Raw genomic sequence first — 19,494 nt, 5'->3', positions numbered from 1 at the left:
TTTCAAAACATTCTCATTACGTCTGAAATTTGAAAGTGCTTTTCTTTAAGGAGTAAGCCAGCTCTGTTTAATGTTTTTCATATATATATATATCTTAAAAACATAGAAATCTCACTATCTCACTACTTAATCTTTGGGAACAAGACTTAAATTGCTTTAAAGTAGCAATGTATCAACCATTAAACAAGAATGTTGCAAAGAAATTTATGTTTACTGTTGATGGCTAAACATAATTTCTATTCGAAACAAATATCCGATGGGAAGTTCTTTCTTGATGGCTCAGCCAGTCAACTGCCGCCACCCTCGAAATTCTCCTTGCTTTCCCTGTGTTCGTCACCCTTCCTACTTTCCTGTGTCTGCTGCCACCATCCTCATGCAGAACCTGACCACTCTGCAGCATTTTTAAATGGCCCTATTACCTTCCTGTCTTTGCTCCCCAAACCTCTCTCTCCGTCCATCCTCAAGTTATCTTATTAAGTCTTAATAGTCAAGCACTTTCAAACTCCAGTGGAGGGAAAATCTATTTCTTATACATGGTTCCCATATCTTTTAACAAATGTACTGCATGTGCCCAGTGCATCCACCTGTGCTACAACACATGTGTGGAGGTCAGAACCATTGGGAATTAGTTCTTTCCTTCTGCCTTGGTTCTGTGGTAGATTCTCTCTTGATTCTGCCATGCTGTGAACTCCTAGCAGGCTAGCTGACCTGCTAGCTTCCCAATGATCATCCTGTTTCCACCTTCCATCTCACTGTAGGAGTGTCAGGATCAAGGATCATACGACCGACCCATCCCATGGCTTGTTTGCAAATGCACCATGCACATTCTACCACACCTATACCTCACTTCCCAGAGGAACCAAAATAAAACCCCACCTCCGGCCATGTGCACCTGGCCCTTGCCACTTCTGTCACCATAATTCCCTCCATGTTGGCTCTTTTCACCTCTAGCCATGCTGGCCTCTTCCATTACACTTCTCTTCTCTTTTACCTTTGGCACTGTCTTCCTTCAGCTTGGAAGGCCTTGCCTGTCCTGACAAAAGCAGTCTCTCTCCCACAAATCATTCGGTCACATTACTGGGACTGCATCTTTCACAGCCCTCCTCATCAGGATGACAGTGAAAGGGACAGTTTCATCTGCTGCTGCATCCCCAGGATCTCAGTGCCTACACAACGGGTACTTCATCCATATTCACTAACGGAGCCTCTGGAAGGTTCTCCTCTACCCTGTTGATTCCACCATCCTTCAAGTCTTACCTCAAATGCTACATCTTGAGTAGGGTATTGAAATCTGAATCAATAATGGTACTGGGGGTCTTATTTTTCTTTTCTTTACTGTGTCCCAGGCTTCTTTATGTTAAAACAAGAAGATGAATGATAGGCTCATGATGAATGGCATCACTGAACCTCACTTCCATCACACCTCCGTGTATTTCCTGTGTCCCCTCACCCCCTTGTTCTCAATCCCTCCTCAGTAAACGAAGAACTTCATCTCAAGGTCATGGTAGCACAGCCTCCACGTTCTCTTGGTCTACCTCCTTCCCCTTCCCTCTGTTCACCCCATCTCTGTGCAGGATTGGTGCCTCAGTCTGATGCCGTGGGAGAAACCAAAGCAATGACAGAAACTGAGGGAAAGGCTTCATCCTCAGTAAAAGGGACTTAAGAAGCAAGGGCTCCTGTAGCCTAGGACACCAAAATGGGCCTCTGGTGGCAGAGGAAAGGAAGCATGGCCCCTGGGAAGGGAGACCCTGCAGCCTCCTACTCCTCTCGTTGGGAACAGTCAATGATTGATCACCTGCCCTTATGGTGCTGGTTACAGAACCACAGTGGGACCACACCCTTCTGCAGCTCGAGATGCTTGGCGATGATGTTCATCTGCCACAGGATGGGATTCGGGCACTGCAGAAACATGTTCCCCAGGTTCCCTCATGCAATTCTCGATGCTTCTCTGCTTTTTCTTGTGGAGCTATACCAGGGTCTCTTCTTTGCACATCTCCTGAAGGTTCTCAGCTTTCTCCAACCACTTCTCCAGCAGGAGCCGCAGCTTACACACGTTCTTGAAGCTGAGCTATATATAGGACCTCAAAGTAGGAGATGATCACCTAGCTGAACACCTTTCCAAAGAGAACATCCAGGGTAAGCCCCATGTCAGCCTGGGTGTACACCAAGGTGATCTTCTTCTGCTTTGGGGGCTTGGCAAACTGTTCTAGTTCTTTCTGCAGGGCTTTCACGCCCTGGGGTTTTCGGGACTTGATTCCACCTCCTCCAACTTCACAGTACTGAGGTTGACAGGACAGGATGCAGTGGAGGCCCCCTTTGAGTTCTCCCCTTTCTGGCTCCTGCATGACCGTTGGGCTGCAGTCTTTAAGCCAACTTGTGGTATTAGGCCCAGTCCAACTTGGGATCTACAGTATTGTTATTCTTCCACAGAACTCATATGGCGGGGAACATGAGGAGAACCCTAATACCACCAAGCTTGGCCCAACCTGTGGCTCAATTCCAGAACTTCTTGAAGGGCCTTGGAAGCTTAGCCATGTTTCAGGACCCACCCATCTTGGCCTGAGCCCTCCTGACCTATCACCCCTGGCAGGACTGAGAAGGCAAAGTCTGAAGGCAGGTATCTGGCCATGGGGAAGGTGGGCACCGAGCCAGGGGTCTGATTATTGAGGTTCTTCTCCACAGTAGGTGTGTGCTAATGAGGTGGCATGGGTCAGCAAACAGAATGCGCTTAGAGATCCTGTAATTCCCAGTGTGCTGGAGTTTTATAAACTTCAGCCTTTCAAAGTGTATGGTGATTACAACATATCATTAATGGGGCAACATGTCACAGTGTGCCTAATGGGACGTCTCTATCATAGGGAACTTTACCTGAAGCTGAAGCAATTAAACACTTTCAGCCAAGGATGTGGGCTGAGTGCTGAAAGGCAAGGTATGCTCCCTTCTGTCTATCTGTCTGTCTGTCTGTCTGTCTGTCATCTAAAACATGAAAAACAGAAGGTTCAAGGCTAAGAATCCACTCAGAAGTCTGCATGAATGCGGGGCCTAGAAATTAGTTTTGGAAGTTAAGCCCTCTGGAAGATAGCGGGGTACTAAAGTTTGTCAAATATTTACATGTACGAAAGCATTCAGTGATACACGTGGAAGGCTCTGTGCAGCACAATTCTGAGATCTGTTAGTGGCCTGAATGTTGGGGCCATAGTGGACCTCAGATCCTTGTGGGCAGGAGTCACTTTTCACATTCTGTATGGTCTGAGCAACCTGAACAGGGAGCCTTTGGAAACAATGGACAAGGCCCCAGCTAACCCGACATATCCTTAGCTCTAGATTTTGCAACTCTGCCTGAAGGTGCTGCAGCCTACCTAGGAGCCACTCACAACAAACACCACTGAAGAGAGTCTATGGGAGACTGGTTTGTTACTGCCATTAAGAAGAATTTTGAAATTCTAAAACCAGGAAGAAAACAACATATAGTGAATTTTTCTTCTCTCTGGAAATAGATAAAGAAAAATTAATAAAAAACTGGGAAGTATAAAGCCATGCTTGACTCTTCTGCTAGCTATCCATGAGTCTACCTTTATACCAAGGGACGGTAATCTTCACTAGGGCCAGCACTAGACTAGCATGGACACTTTGTATACCTTAAGTAGTTATAGTGGCAACTACAAAACATGGATTATCATAGTAATTGATTCAAAAATGGAAAATACAAAGAAAATCAGAAAAACTTACTCATCTTCTATAATGAACACAATCTTAATTATTTTTTGAGATAGGATCCCATTCTGTAATCTTGGCTGGCCTGGAATTAACTACATGGTTAAGGCTAGCCTTGAATTCACTGCAAGCTTTCTGTCTATACATCCAAATGGAATAGTTACAGATATGAACAACTATACCCAGCTGATATATGCTTTAAAAAGTTTTAGACTGGGTGGTGGAGGTGCACACCTTTAATCCCAGCACTAGGGAGGAAGAAGCATGAGGATCTCTGCATTCAGGGCCACCCTGGTCTACAGAGTGAGTTCCAGGACAGCCAGGGCTACACAGAGAAATCTTGTCTCAAAAACATACACACACACACACACACACACACACACACACACACACACACATATATTTGTGTCAGGCATGGCACTGCTCAAGAGGCTGAGGCAGACAGATCTCTGTGAGCTCAAGGTCAGTCTGATCTACATAGAGCAAGACCTGCCTCAAAATTTTTTCTTTTATAGTTATCTTTTTTATTGGAGTGGGCAACACATGTAATGTGTGTGGAGATCAGAGAACAACTTTCCAGGATCAGCTTCCTCCTTCCACCATGTGGGTCCTGGGGATGGAACTCAGGTCATCAAACTTGGCAGCAAGTACCTTGAGCAGCTGACCCACCAGAATGTTTTAAAACCAAAACCACTTAGATATTGGCATTAAAATGTTAATTTCTTAATTGGAATTTTATTAGTTTCAAATTAAGTTGCTCCTTAACATAAATGGTTTAAAGATGAGCTGCTAAAGACTGGGGATCCTTTTTTGTTGGTACCAAGGATTGAACCCAGAACCTAATTCATGCTATATCAGCATTCTGTAGCTCAAAGATTCCCATCCTTTTTTTATTTTTAGAGATAGGGTCTTAAATAAGTTGCCCAGGCTAGCCTCAAATTCAAAATCCTCCTATCTTAGCCTTCCTAGTGGTTAAGATTATAGGTGTACCCCTCCCCAGGACTAATAAAACATCTTAACAAAATGAACCAAATGTGTCTTTTCCCCCAGGTAGAGATGGTGGCATACACCTATGATATAAGCTTTCTAGGAGACTGAAATCTGAGGCTCTTGAGTGAGAGGCCAGTCTGGGCTATATAAAAGGACACCCCAAAACAGACAACTCATTTTCTCTCTTGTACGAGTCTTTCAAGTACAGTGGCTTCCTCCTAGAGCTTCTAATATGGTATCAAAAATGAGCACTGAAAAGACTGTAGCTCTGTTCTCTTAAGATTATAGTTGACTTCATTTCTTACCAATCACATTCTATCAAAAGCATCGACCCCACTCTGCATTTAGTTGCGCTCTACTTGGCTTCTACTAAAGGCTTTTCTCACAGTCATCTGTTACGTTCAAGAAAGATGTGGCAGGTACAAACGAGAATTCTAATATATGTGCAAAAAAAAAAAAAAAAAAGCTCAAGCAATGACTGAGAAACCACATAATAAGGGCATGCAGAAGAAAGAATGCAAGATCAATCACTTAAAGAAAAACATTAAACACTGTAGCAGACGGGGAGCTGGAGTCCCAACTTAGTCTTTGTTTTGCTCTGAAAACAAATACTAAAACTGTAAACACTTAAAATGAACTTTAAAACTGTGCCAAAGTATACGTTTTAAAACACAGAGAGAGATTGTGTAAGGCTGGCTGCCAACACCACAGTAGTGTTCAACAACAGACTTTCACTGCGACGCCTCAAATTTGTTTTAATTACTTTATTTTATTTGTTTGTTTTTTCGAGACAGGGTTTCTCTGCAGCTTTAGAGCCTATCCTGGAGATAGCTCTTGTAGACCAGGCTGGTCTCGAACTCACAGAGATCCGCCTGCCTCTGCCTCCCGAGTGCTGGGATTAAAGGCGTGCGTCACCACTGCACTGCCCGGCTTTAATTACTTTTTTTAAAAAAAATTAAAATCACCTTGCCCTAATATTTCAGTAATTTTCAGTTTCAGTTACCAATGACCTCAGGTTTTAGTCTCAGTTTCTCAATGAAAAAACTAAATGACACAGGAGTTTTCCGTAACTGAATCAAAGTGGATCTAACTGAAGTCACAAACCAAGAAAGCATAAAAAATACACAAAACGAGCAAACATACCTTAACCTTAGGTCAAATATACAGAATGAAACTATAAAGTAAAATAAAGAGTGGTATTAAACTACTGTAATAATCCAAAGCCCCTGGCGATGACACTGATAGGCCCAAGTCATGTCCTCCAAACACGTCTAGGTTCCTAAACTTCACACTCGGGAATGCATTGCATTACAGGGGTAAAAGGAGCTTTGTGTGCAAATGACCAAACTAATAGCTGCAAACTTCAGAGGAGGTCTTGGATCATCTATTAGGACCGATGTAATGACAGGACTCCTTATAGTATGACGAATTAGGAGGACCAAAGTCACGGCAACAGAAGCATGATGGGTGAGTGCCATGAAGACGGGGCAGGTTATCTCTACAAGGTAAAATGGCAAGAATCTGGGTTTTCCCTTTAGGTCCTCCGGGACCCAGGCCAGCTCAGCTCAAATCTAGATGTTAGCTTTGAAAGACATGTTTTGAACTACTGACTTCCAGAACTAACTTAGAAAACCAGTGTACGTGGAGCCATGGAGTCTGTGCTGATTGATTCACTGACAGTAAGCCTGTTGCACTATACCTTTTCAGGACGAGTCTTGCTATGCATCCCAGGCTACCCTCAAACTTAAGGTCCTCCTGCCTTCGTCTCCCATGTATCACTCATCTGAGTTCTGTGAGCTTTGGTAGGTTTTATCAACAATTAATTTCAATGAAGCTACATAAAGTAATTACAAAAGAGGGTTCGGAATGGCCACAAATGACATAAAGACAAAGAAAGGCACGGTTTTGTGCTAATAACGTCCTTGATAGTCTGAGGCAGGATGACTGAGAGTGCCTGGCTTAGTCTTACACTAAAAAGAACCTTTGATTCTTGCCTGCTATGTCGTGGCCGGCTCAACAGTGACAAACTATGTGAATTTCTGAACAAGAGCACAACTATCAGTCCGAGAAAAGGACAGAGACAGGTGACATTGGAACAGAACAGGTATGTCTATGCCTAAAGGACAGAAGTGCCACAGCTTGCTCGGGGACTTTGACCTGGAACAAGATACAAATCTGAATTCTTCGCAGGAAATCTGGGAACAGTTTTTGAGTCCTTGGCTCTTCTGATGATTAAATTCTAACAATACTTCAGTTTTCAGCATGAGACACTCTGGCTTTCCTCTGGGAGATAAGGGACATACAATGTAATACCTACAAACAGTCAAAGAACAAAAATGCCCGTTTTTCTATGTATGGCTGCTGTGCACTCCCGTTCTTCAAACCAGTGGGAGATGTACTTGCATCTGTCAGGCAAACACTGGTCGGTCAGTGCAACAAGTGTGAGCCACTGAGAGAGAAACATGGAGAAGTTAGATGGGCAGACTAGTGGATACGAAATAAAAGGCTGGACTGAAAACCAGAGGTTAAAACTTGCTAAGGAGCACCCTTAGTGGATTTAAAGTGAGATCTGGATGCAAGAATTTATATATATGGGAGGAGAAAATACTGAGAAAAATCTCAATAGGTCCTAAACCTCCTTTTCATATCTTAAGAGATACAGCAGCTTTAAATAAACATTCTATTATGCTTTGGGGGTATTGTAAGATCTATTTTATGAAACTCTTACAGAGTCCAGCTTGTAGAGTCAGCATGCTCTACGTCTATGGTGGTACACACCAACCTTTTGCAAGAGAAGCTGAGTACATCATTTTAGTAGTTTTCCTTTCTATTTACAAAAACATTTATTTTTCGTTAGTTACAAAAGACTTACACAATAAAGTAACAGAATTTGAAATACTACCTCTTCCTTTCTTCCTAGAGAGTTCCTGCAAATACTATATTTTTTAAATGTGCTCTGAAAGTTTACTAATTTTCAGGCTATTAAAAAGCATGAGACACTCTGATTTTCCTCTGGGAGATATGGGACATACAATGTAATACCTACAAACAAAAATACTACTGGGGTGGGAGTGTAGCTCAGTGGTATCCTCAGCATGCACAAACCAGAGTTTAGTAGCCAGCTCTAATTTTATTTTTTCAGGGAGGAGGTTGTTTGTTCTTCAAGGTGGGGTTTCTCTGTGTAGTTTTGGATGTCCCACAACTAACTCTGTAGAATATGTTGGCTTTGAACTCAGAGATCTGTCTGCCTGCTCTGTCTCCCAAGTGCTGGGATTAAAGGCATGTGCCACAACCACCTGGCTCATGTTCTAATTTTTTTTTAAAGTCTAAATTGCCCCTACTTTCACCATGCTTCTTTTAAACAAGAAGCTCTCTCCTCTTGCCTTAAGAACCTTGACTGAGGAGCTCCTCCATCCTGTCTTCACCACACACATTCAGCACACACCTCACCTGCTATTTTGATATTCAGATTGGCATCCAGAAGCAAATTTTCAGCTTTTAAATCACGATGAACGATATTCCGACAGTGACAAAAATACACAGCTGTGACAATCTGCTTGAACTTCCGCCGAGCTTCCTTCTCTGCCATTCTTCCATGGGCCACCAGGTGGTCTGTGGTGAACAAGAGAGAGTCAGTACCTACCCAAGATGATGTCAAAGATCCCCGTCCCCAGGCAGTTTAGGAGGCAAGTGAAGCACCCATCTGATAACAGAGTTTAAAAGTGAACAGAGGGGCTGGAGAGATCACAGTGGTTAAGAGCTGTGGCTGCTCTTGCAGAGGCTCCGGTTCAGTTCCCAGCATACCCATGGTGGCTATAGCTCTATGACTCCAATTCCAGGAGACCTGATGCCTTCTTTTTGACCTTCATGGGTACCGGGTATGCATGTGGTACACACATACACAGGCCCACACCCACACCCAATAAATATAAAATAAAACAATAAATAAAACCTGAACAGAGCTGAAGGAGAACAAGGCACTTTCCTGTCACATCCATAAAACCTCACCAGCAGTAAGAACCCAAACCCCTCTAAGCCTGAGCCTATTGTGATGAGGGTGTGTAAGAGTGTTACACATGGCACCACCATAAGAAAGAAGTGTTCTCAGGGCTTAGTGCTATTATTCAAGAACTGTAACACTTAACACCTTCCTTCTCATAACCCCACTGCAAAAGATTACATGTACACAAGCAAACACACATGAAGAGAAGCACCAAAGCATTTCCTGTGTTTGAAGAGTGTGTCAAAAAGCAGAGTCATAGCAATAGATATCTCAGAACAAAGTACACACAAAGCAGGAGACTGGCTTTCTGCGGGGCTCTGCCCTGGCTGACGTACACTTTCTTTCTTTCTTTCTTTCTTTCTTTCTTTCTTTCTTTCTTTCTTTCTCTTTTCTTTTCTTTTCTTTCTTTCTTCTTTTCTTTCTTTCTTTCTTTCTTTCTCTTTTCTTTTCTTTTCTTTTCCTGGTTTTTCGACACAGGGTTGCTCTGTCTGCCCTAGCTGTCCTGGAACTCACTCTGTATACCAGGCTGGCCTCGAACACACAGAGATCCGCCTGCCTCTGACTCCCTGGAATTAAAGCCATGTGCTACCACCACCCGGAGACATCTACTTTTTTGAAGTTCTTATAATTTGACATTCTTTGGTCACTTAGCAATCAATGTATATACATCTTTATATCTGAGTCTGTTATTCTTAGAACTATGATACTAACTTTTACAGAAAATACTAACTGAAAACCAAGATGTTTCTATCAAGAAAAATGATCAATAGTTGAGCTGCTAGAATATAGGGAAAAGCAAACAACAAACAAACAATCTGGCATGTGACCGACTGTGGCTGTCCTCAGGACTGAAAAGCCATTTGACTGCCCTATAGTCATTGCAGCAAGTTTTAGAAGTACTTTCTTACAGAGCGAGGCACTGGTTGATACTGCGCCAATGGAACACACACCTTAACCTAGCTGCACATCATGACAGATGTGCGGATTAAACATCAACCGTGGGACTAGAGAGTTGGCCTCAGCAGTTAAGAGTGTATCCTGGCTGGGCATGGTGGCACTGGCCTTTAAACCCAAAAGTGTATACTGCTTGCCAATGACCCAGGTTCAATCCCCAGTGCTCACATTGGGCCATTGACAGCTATGAGGGAACTCTAGCTATGGGGGAATTTACACCTCTTCTGGCTACCTGGGTACCCACATTTACATGGCATACATTCACACAGACACACACACACACAGACACAGACACACACACACACACACAGAGACATGCTCACATAGACAAGCACACTCACACACAGAGAGACACACACACATTCACACAGACACACACACAGAGAGACCCACACATACTCACATAAATTAAAATAAAATAAATCTTGAAGAAATGCAACAGCATATTCTGATGAACACTTCTAATAACCTTCTGTGAAAAGTCCTTTAACCAAATGATCCAGCTGAAAAAGAATGTTAGCTTTATGTATCTTGAGATAATAAAAAAGTACAAAATTAAGCAATATAGGTATACATATGACCACTCATTAATAGTTCACTGAAATCACGCAATTATTTTGGTGACATCTCACCCTCATGACTAGCAATATTTATTTTTTTAAACTTATATAAGAATGGAATCTAGGGTAATGTACTACTAGCGATGGTCACTACAAAGACCAAGAACACAGAGAAGACAACCAAGGGCCAGGGAGAAGTGTGAAGCAATCAACAACCCATCTACATGACAATTTCTGAAAATACAAATTGGGTTTTGACAGCAAGGGACATATTCTAGAGTGTAAACATGATGCACATGCACACTCATGCACACACACACACACACACACACACACACACACACACACATTATTGTGAATACACAAATTACTAAGAAAGATCACGAAAGCCAAGAGTGGCAAACAAACCTATCATTCTAGTTTTTCAGAGGCTGAGGTAGGGGCATTTTTTTGGAGGCCAACCTAGGCTGCCAAGGAAGACTCTGACATCACTAAAAATAGACAAACAACCTGGAAAGACCTGTTATAATGCCTCACTTACAAGATCCTGAAAGCTTTCCCCTTAAAAATTAACCACAATTGCTGGGCACACCTTTAATCCCATCACTCTGGAGGCAGAGGCAGGATGATCTCTGTGAATTTGATGCCAGCATAGTCTACAAAGTGAGTTCCTGAACATCCAGGACTGTTAAACAGAGAAACCCTGTCTCTAAAAACTAAAAGCAAACAAAAAAACAAACAAAAAAAACCCACCATAGTTACTTATAATTTAATGGGGTAGGGGTGAGGGGAGGACAAGAAGTCCCCAGGATGGAGATAGGATGGATGGATGAGCTATACTCAGATGTGTTTAGGCTTCTAGTGAGAACCACAGGGGAGCTCTTAACAAACAACACAACTCCCAGACTTGAGGACAACAACATAACACAAGCTGCTCTGGAACTGGACCCCCATCAGAGGCAAGACACTAGATTTTAAGCGATCACTCTCTAACAGTACCTGTTCCCTGCCCCCTCCCCGTTCCCTAAGAGATGCCTAATTATTCTAATAATATGTTTAGTTGCTAAACTTGGTCTAATTAAAGAGCTCTGAGGAGACTGCTCTTCTTGAGAAACATAAGAATAAACTCCTCTGAAGGGTTACCATCAGAGAAGCTCATCTGGCCAAGCCACCCACTAATTAAAATGCCCAAGAGACACTCGTCTGGCAGTAAACATTAATTACCAAAACACATCAAAGCTTCTTTAACATGACAGAATGATTAATTTTGTGATTTCCAAAATAAGTGATTTTCTTTCATTAAAAAAACTTTATAAATGTCTAAGTACTTTATTTTTCTAAAATGACTGGAAAGGTCTCAGAACTGCTGTCAAGACCAGCTGGTAGAATGCAGCCTAGCTCTGCTTTATCTTCACAATGACACAATGGTTATCCCTGAACAAAACCCCAGCTCCCAGCCTGCTAAATGGAGTCAACTTTCACAGGCCAGGACCAGGGAAGAGCTCCTGCATTTGAGGATAAGCGTGTACTTTAAGAGTTATCACATATGACAAAACTTGAATTTTCAGTCATTTTAAAATACATTATTATGTGTTTCATAGGTTCACTCAGCAGCATGCAGTGAATATTGAAGCATTCTGTTAATGCAGCTCCAGGCTCTGCAGCGTCTGTGGCACTGCATACGACTGACTACTCTACACACCAACATCATTGTTCAGGGTCCTGGGTAGAAGGCATTAGTGGCAGCACACTGGGCAGACTGGGATACACACACCACACAGAACTGCAACTACCAGCATCCCCACACTATTCCTGCAGCTGCGGGTGTCACTGAATATCACTTCTGCAAGCAGCTTTCGGTAGGTACAATAGGAGTTCCTCCCGGTCCAGCACTTGACACCCACGCTGTTCCTGCTGCTGCTCTGTGCTCTTCGCCTTCAGCACCGTCTTAGGGGCTCAGACTCACTCACACCTTTGCCTCAGCTTTTAATTTCATCCACTGAATTCCCCTACCCATTAGCTTTGCTCGCAGTCTAAGGTCAGGTGGGTGTGCCAGGAAACCAACAGGCTGCAGTTTCAGTCCCTGCAGAAACCTGCCTTTCAGTGGCCTGCTGACAAATGGCTGCTTTATATTCCTATATGTGCAGCAAGCAGGAAGCAAAATCTCCAGTCCAGATGGGCTATTTAACCTTTAGTGGAGAAATCCAGAGTAGCAGCACAGCCTGCACTTATGTGTAGTCACCGCTCTGAATCAACACTGGGGTACTTTCACACAGCGGGTTCTCAATCCACTCAACAGTCAAAGAAAAACACAATCTGATCTTTGTTAGGATTCTAGCTAAATGGGACTCAGAAGAGCCATTGTACTTCCTTCAGGCCTTCCGTGAGCTAGGTCTCCTACATCTTTGCTACCAATACCAGTTCTATAGAACCACTGGTCCCAACTGTCCCCAGGACCCTAGCTTCTGATAGTCTATATTCTTGCCCTGCCTCCCGCCTAGGCGGACATCAAGGAGACACCTGCTATGTAAAGTCAGTCATGCGGGCCCTTTCCACCACTCACTTATCACTTATTATTGAAATGCAGGGCTGATTTAAAGTTCTCTTTTACTGCAATGCGGCTTCAGCCAGCTAAAACTCAAAGTGGGGTGAGTCTCCGTGTGGAATCCAAGTTCTCTTCTGCACCAGTCAATCACCCTAGGTCATCTGCCATTGGACTTCTTTACACGTCATCTGCTCTTCCCTGTGAAGGTTTGTCAAAAGCTAGTGACACTCTGAGGCTCACACCCCCGCTGAGGGGTGACAGAATAATGAATGAATGCTGTGGCTCAAAACCACTCGAGCACTAGCACACAGACCTGCCTCAGAATTCACTCTAATTTTGTCCCAGTCTACTGGGACACGAGGAGGAGGGATACCTTGTGGTATATTCAGGTTCTAACCTTTCAAAGAACAAAAACACACACACAGGCGGGTCTTTGCTTGCCTAGACCAGCTTCAGTGGAGTCTTAGAGGCATGCCACTAACAGGACAGTGGCAGGGAGCTAACATTTCTTAAAATAAGTCACTTTTCCATGCCGTGCAGACTGTCTCCATTTGTCTAACATTTGGAGTTGATGGAAACCACTGTAGGTCAAGCGTTGGGTAGAAACTGCCTTCCACGGGATGAAAGGTGAGCTCAGCCCAGCCAGGGGGCAAGTATCCTCGGCTGGTCTCATATGCTACCTGAAAACATGTCTGCCCATTCCAGGCTAACCACAATCAGCAGCTCTTTACTTTGCCACTTGGTTCTATCATTTCTTCTTCCTACAACCATGGAAACGACTTCCTGTTTATCAAACAAATGCTTCTTTCCAAAGGAGCCAGGGCAGGCCAAAATAACTCAAGCTGCCCGCAAGCAGGTTAATGAGAGAGAGAGCTCACTCTGCTATCCTATTGTCCTCTAACTTGAAGGTCAGGCTGCTTCGGGGTAGAGGAAGCGGGTTTGTTGCTCTGTTTCCTGGCAGAAACGCCATCTCATCTCACACAAGGCAGACTTTGTGGCATGCTATAGGTGCTTCTTACAGTCTCTCCCTTGCTAGTGGTCTAGATCAAGAACTTCCGTGCTCTTCTGTTTCTTCTTCCAACCCATCAGCACAGTCTCCTAACTCTACCCCTAAGAGTACCCAGAATCCAGCTGTTCTTCACTCCTGCCTCCAGCCCTTCTAGAGTCACAATTTGGGCTGAACAGTTACCATCCCAGTTCTAAACAGATCCCAGATTATTGAGATCTTCTGATATTACTCCTAAGTATTATCCGCAATTCTGCCCCAGGCTCCCTACATCTGTTCTCTGAAAAGTCGCAAGGCATTGGTACAAGCAGGTCTCCTGTACCTTCAATTGTCTCCCCCAGTGACTAAACCTTACATCATTTTAGAACAGTAGCAGAGCCCAGACTCCGGCATGGGCATGACGAGCACAGTTCTGTGTTATCACATATGCAGATGTGCAGTGTTCCCGCTGTAATCAAGATGCAGGACTACTTGTGGCAAATTCGTTCTGAGAATTACTTCTCAGTGAGAATGTCTACACAAATGCACACAAGTGCACATAAGCCTGTCTTTCCTCCTGGCTCCAAAAGACACAAAAATATTCTACGACCCCACAGTTTCCTTGCACTGTGATGTCATGGTCAAACACAGAAGCAGTACTCTTGCCTCAGCACCTCTGCTCTTTCCTTTCTTTCTCCCAGTAATATGAATTTCCACAATATTCGCTTGACTGCCTTTTTGATTTTATCTTACATGTTTGGGTATTTTATTGGCATGCTTATCTATGTCCCCTGTGCATGCCTGCTGCCTACACAAGCCAGAAGAGGGCATCAGATCCCGTGAACTGGAGTTACAGAAGGTTGTGAGAAACAATGTGAGTGCTGAGAATTGAACTCTGGCCCCTCCCCCACCAAGAGCAGCACAAGACCCAATTGTTCACTGTTCCCCCACCCGCGCCTAATGTTTTTCTTACTATATTATCTACTAACTACATATCTGTGTATTCTATGTTCATTACTGTTTCTTACACTTGGTACAGTATCTGGCACATGTAAAGCATTTCATCTTTGCATGAAACTGTGTCTATAGGTGGCCATGTAAGAGGCACAACTTGAACAACTGGACAAGATCAAGAGAAAACCGTTATAAAGAAAATATAGGAACATACCTAAAGCTTGTAAGAAAGGAATTACAGGAACATACTTAAATCCTGTAAGAAAGGGATTACAGGAACATAGCTAAACCTGCAGGTTATTCTGAGTATCACTGAAAGTGGAAAACCAGTCCTTATCCAATACCTAAAGTGAAGTGATGGAAGAGGTGTGAAGAATTCCTGCCTCTCCTTTAGATAAGGGAATTAAACCTATATTTTACCAGACTGTAACTATAAGTGGCACTTTACAAGATCAGAGAGCTAGGAGATTATGTTGTATGACAAAATAGACATGACCAACCAAATCCAGGATTTGGACATTTTATAAGTCAGCCCGGCTTCTTAAGCAACAGACTCCAGAGGAAAACAAACAAACAAACAAACAAACAAATGCTTTGTGGCTAGCAGAGAGGGGCTTATAGATTACATAAAACACAAGATAGTTATATATCAAGTTCTAGCATGGTAGAAAACAGGCTTCATGGGTCATTGATGGGAGTTTGGATGACCAATTATCAAGACAAACAGAAGACAATACCTGGCTCCTGAGCTTCGGACCAGAATAAGGACTCGATTAGAAATTGAGCTAAAGGCCATTTATTTGGGTAGTATCCTGGCAGGGAATTTGGCTATATCCTCTGTGTGTCGAGAACCTGCGGGAGGCTGAGTATAAAAGCAATGAACTAATTCACTTGGCAGAAGAAATTTCAATTTAGGACAGCATTCAGGCTGTGATATGGCTACTTCTACAGCTCTTATCCAGGTCTACTAAGAGAGAAAAATCAAAAAGCAAAGCAGAAAGATAAGAAAATGGGCACTTTGAGAAGAAAAGAGTGGTGAGTTTAACCTTACAGACAAGGCAAGTGTAGTGTGGAGCTGCGGGCCGGCTTTTCGTCCTGCCCAGATCCCACATGGCTAGCTTATGCCCCGAAATAACAACACACAAATTGTATTCTTTTAAACACTGCCTGGTCCATTATTTTCAGCCTCTTACTCACATCTTGACTAACTCATATCGAATAATCTGTGTAACACCACAAAGTGGTGTCTTACCAGGAAAGATTCAGCATGTCTGACCTGGCGGCTGGCTTCATCGCATCTGTCTCCCTGAGGAGAGGCACGGCGGTCTGGCTCAAAGAGCAGAGGCATGGCGATTTATTTAGGAGAGGCGTGGCATCTGACTGAGCCATCTACCTCACTTCCTTCTTCCTGTTCTGTCTACTCCACCCACCAAAGGGCTGGCCAAGGCAGTTTCTTTATTAGCGAATGAAATCAACACAAACAGAACACTGTTCCACATCAGGCAAGGTTTTAGGATTGTTAAAGAGATGAACACTATTATGGTAGTCTGCACTGAGACTAAGAGAGATGTCACAAGAGCAAGACCTTAGACACTGAAAACGAAAAAAAAGAGACTCAGCTGAGTATATCACTGAACGAACTCCTGCTCCTTGAAAGAGACCTCTGGGGAGTGTTTCTCCAGGGTTATTAACACACCCAAGTTAATACAACTGTGGTCCAAGGGGGGTAGGCTCCATTTTGAGATGGCAGCAGACACTGGCGGCATCATCTACATAGTACTTATTTTTCAGGCATGAAAGACACAGGACTGGGGGGTTCACAGTTTGAAAGTGGACAAGGTTCCTAAGTGGAATAATTTGTACAACAAGAGTATAATGACACAGGATAGGGATGCAGTTTAGTGGTAGAGATGAGCGAGAAAGAGAGGATATAGGTGAGGGAGAGAAAGAATGAAACCTCAGTGGGCTAAAGCACAGACACATTCAAGTCCACTGGGAAGGCTAGAAGAGTCAGCCCAGGGGAGAGGCTATGTGTGGTACGTGTTGAAGAGCTGAAGGTCTGGGGTTACTCATGCCCTTTGGAGCTCAGGCAATCCCATCACGAGCCACTGACACAGGTCATAGAGCTCTAAGATTTGGTGTTTTCCCTGCTGAGTTTTGGTCTTGCTTTAATCCAGTTAATCTGTGCTACTGTGTATTGGAAGTATGTACCTTGTTTATGATTTTATAAGGGTGTATGGTCAAAAGCTGCCTTGAGTCTTATATGACACTAGGACTTTGAACCTTCCAACAGTGTAGGAACTGTTACAAAGACTATGAAGACTTCAGAAGTTGGGCTGAATATGTGACACTATGAATGGCCATGAATCTATAGGATGAAAGCATAGAAGGTTATGGCTTAAAAGTGCTATGTTTGGATATCAAGATGACATGGACATCAATTATCAAACTGACAGACTCTGGGATTACTGGGAGACAAATCTCTGGGCATGTGTGTAAAGGACTTTCTAGATTAAGTGGAAAGTCCAGCCTAACTACAGAGGGCCATGTGCACCAGCATTGGACACTGTCTGCCTACTGACTCTGGATGCAATGTGACAGTGGCCGTGCCTGCCACCCACTCCTTACCACAATGAAATGTAAATCAAAATAGACCTTTCTCAAGTTGCTGCTTCTCGGGGAATTTGTTACAGAAACAAGGAAAGTACTAATACAAAAGAGCAAAGGGAAAGAAAATTGGAAAAGAATATAAAACTGGCAAAGAATCGGGCATCCTGATGCATACCTGCAATAGCAGCACTGGGGTCAGAGGCGGAAAGACAGCGGGTCTGAGGCTTCCCTGAGCTAGCGGGTCTGAGGCTTCCCTGAGCTACAGAAGGAGACCCTGTCTCAAAAACAAACAATTTTTTTTTAAATCAGGTCCTTGGCCAAGTCCCCAACTATACATGCACAAAGTGAGACTAGGAGGTAGAGTTGGCAGAGAGCAGCTGCCAGGAGCCTGAGAAAGCTAAGGCCGTTAGAGGTTCCACAGTCCACAGAAGATCCTGGAGTTCAAGTTAAAAGGAGCAGCTTTGGGGAATAGTCCAGAAAACTATACCCTTGGAGTAGGGGCTCCCCGCAAGAGTAAGGACAAAACAAAAAAGGAACCAACCCTAGCAAAGCCTTAACAGAGCTGCAACAGGTTAAAGACGTCGGGCCTGCAATTTAATGGCCTGACAGAACAAAGTACACCACCACAGGTAACAGTTGAGAATCAGTGCAGGGACTGCCCTTCCTGCCCAGCACCCACTGAAGTCACAGAACCAGCGAGATGGTCAGCAGAGGGAGGAGCTTGCTGTCAGGCCTAGTGACTGGAGTCCCAGGCCCATATTCACATGGTGGAGGGGAAGATATATAATAAATCTAGTCTAAAACTGCAAAATATCTTGAGAAGTTATTAGGAGCCGCTTATGAGAGAACATGCCTGCACATGGGAGCCTGAGGAAAAAGATTTCAGTGTTCAAGGCTAGTCTGGGCTATAGGGTGAGCCTGTCTCAAAAACAGAGACAAAAAGCAAACAGTATTAGTACCCTTAAGATAGGTTGGGATATAGGAAGGGTGGATATGGGAGCAGGGAAGTATATATCTTAATTAAGGGAGCCATTTTAGGGTTGGCAAGAGACTTGACTCTAGAGGGGTTCCCAGGTATCCAGGGAGATGCCCCCAGATAGTTCCTTGGGCAGCTGAGGAGAGGGAGCCAGAAAAGGCCAGATCCTATAGTCATACTGATGAATATCTTGCATATCACCATAGAACCTTCATCTGGCGATGGATGGAAATAGAGACAGAGCCATACATTGGTGCACCGAACTGAGCACCCAAGATCCAAAGGAGGAGCAGAAGGAGGGAGATCATGAGCAAGGAAGTCAAGATTGCGAGGGGTGCTCCCACCCACCGAGATGGTAGGGCTGATCTAATCAGAGCTCACCAAGGCCAGCTGGACTGGGACTGAAAAAGCACGGGATAAAACCGGACTCCCTGAACATGGCAGACAATGAGGGCTGCTGAGAAGCCAAGGACAATGGCACTGGGTCTGGATCCTACTACACATACTGGCTTTGGGGGGGGGGGGGGCCTAGCCTGTTTGGATGCTCACCTTCCTAGACCTGGATGGAGCGGGGAGGAACTTGGACTTCCCACAGGGCAGGGAACCCTTACTGCTCTTCAGACAGGAGAAGTAGGGGGAGTGGAGAGGGGAGGGGGAGGTAAATGGGAGGCGGGAAGGAGGCGGAAATTTTTAATAAGAAAGAAAGAAAGAAAGAAAGAAAGAAAGAAAGAAAGAAAGAAAGAAAGAAAGAAAGAAAGAAAGGTATTATGATTAAGTTGTTTAAAAACCCTTACATATAAGGAAAAAAAACACTAAGTATATATGCATAAAATAACATACTACTTGAATTTGGTTTAAAGTATTTAAAATTGAAAAGGTAGAAAAGTTGGGGAAAAAGGAATGCTGATAACTGTCAAAACTGGGTGATGAGGCCATCAGGTTTCTTCTCCCTCATATGTAGTTGAAAATGCTTACAGAAAAAGGGATTTTCACTTGTGTATCTGTGTTCACTAGTAGCAGCATCACACAGGGCCAAACTGTAGAACCTCAAGGGTCCAGCATTACATGGACAGACAAAATGTGTCGTTGGTGATTCTGACACATGGACATCACGCTATGTGAGATAAGCTGGACCAGAAAGGACAAATACTGTGTGATCTATTTACTTAATGTCCCTAGAGTAGTTAAACTCAAAACAAAAGG

The 19,494-nt window shown here is 43.7% G+C and overlaps 1 protein-coding gene and 1 pseudogene across 3 annotated transcripts in view; both read right to left on the bottom strand.

The window, feature by feature from the left end:
• Sik3 (SIK family kinase 3) overlaps positions 1–19,494 on the bottom strand; it is a 223,496-nt gene that overhangs the window by 70,174 nt on the left and 133,828 nt on the right. For all 3 annotated transcript variants that reach the window (XM_038321273.2, XM_038321274.2, XM_038321275.1), the window contains exon 4: positions 8,155–8,316. In XM_038321273.2, coding sequence (XP_038177201.1) covers positions 8,155–8,316 — 162 coding nt within the window. The remainder of the gene's footprint in view (positions 1–8,154; positions 8,317–19,494) is intronic.
• On the bottom strand, positions 1,585–2,629 carry LOC119808818 (annotated as a pseudogene).

The sequence above is a fragment of the Arvicola amphibius genome, chromosome 3 (assembly GCF_903992535.2).
Source record: "Arvicola amphibius chromosome 3, mArvAmp1.2, whole genome shotgun sequence".
NCBI lineage: Eukaryota > Metazoa > Chordata > Mammalia > Rodentia > Cricetidae > Arvicola > Arvicola amphibius.
Note: the sequence above shows the minus strand (reverse complement) of the source record. Positions and strands in the feature narration are given on the sequence as shown.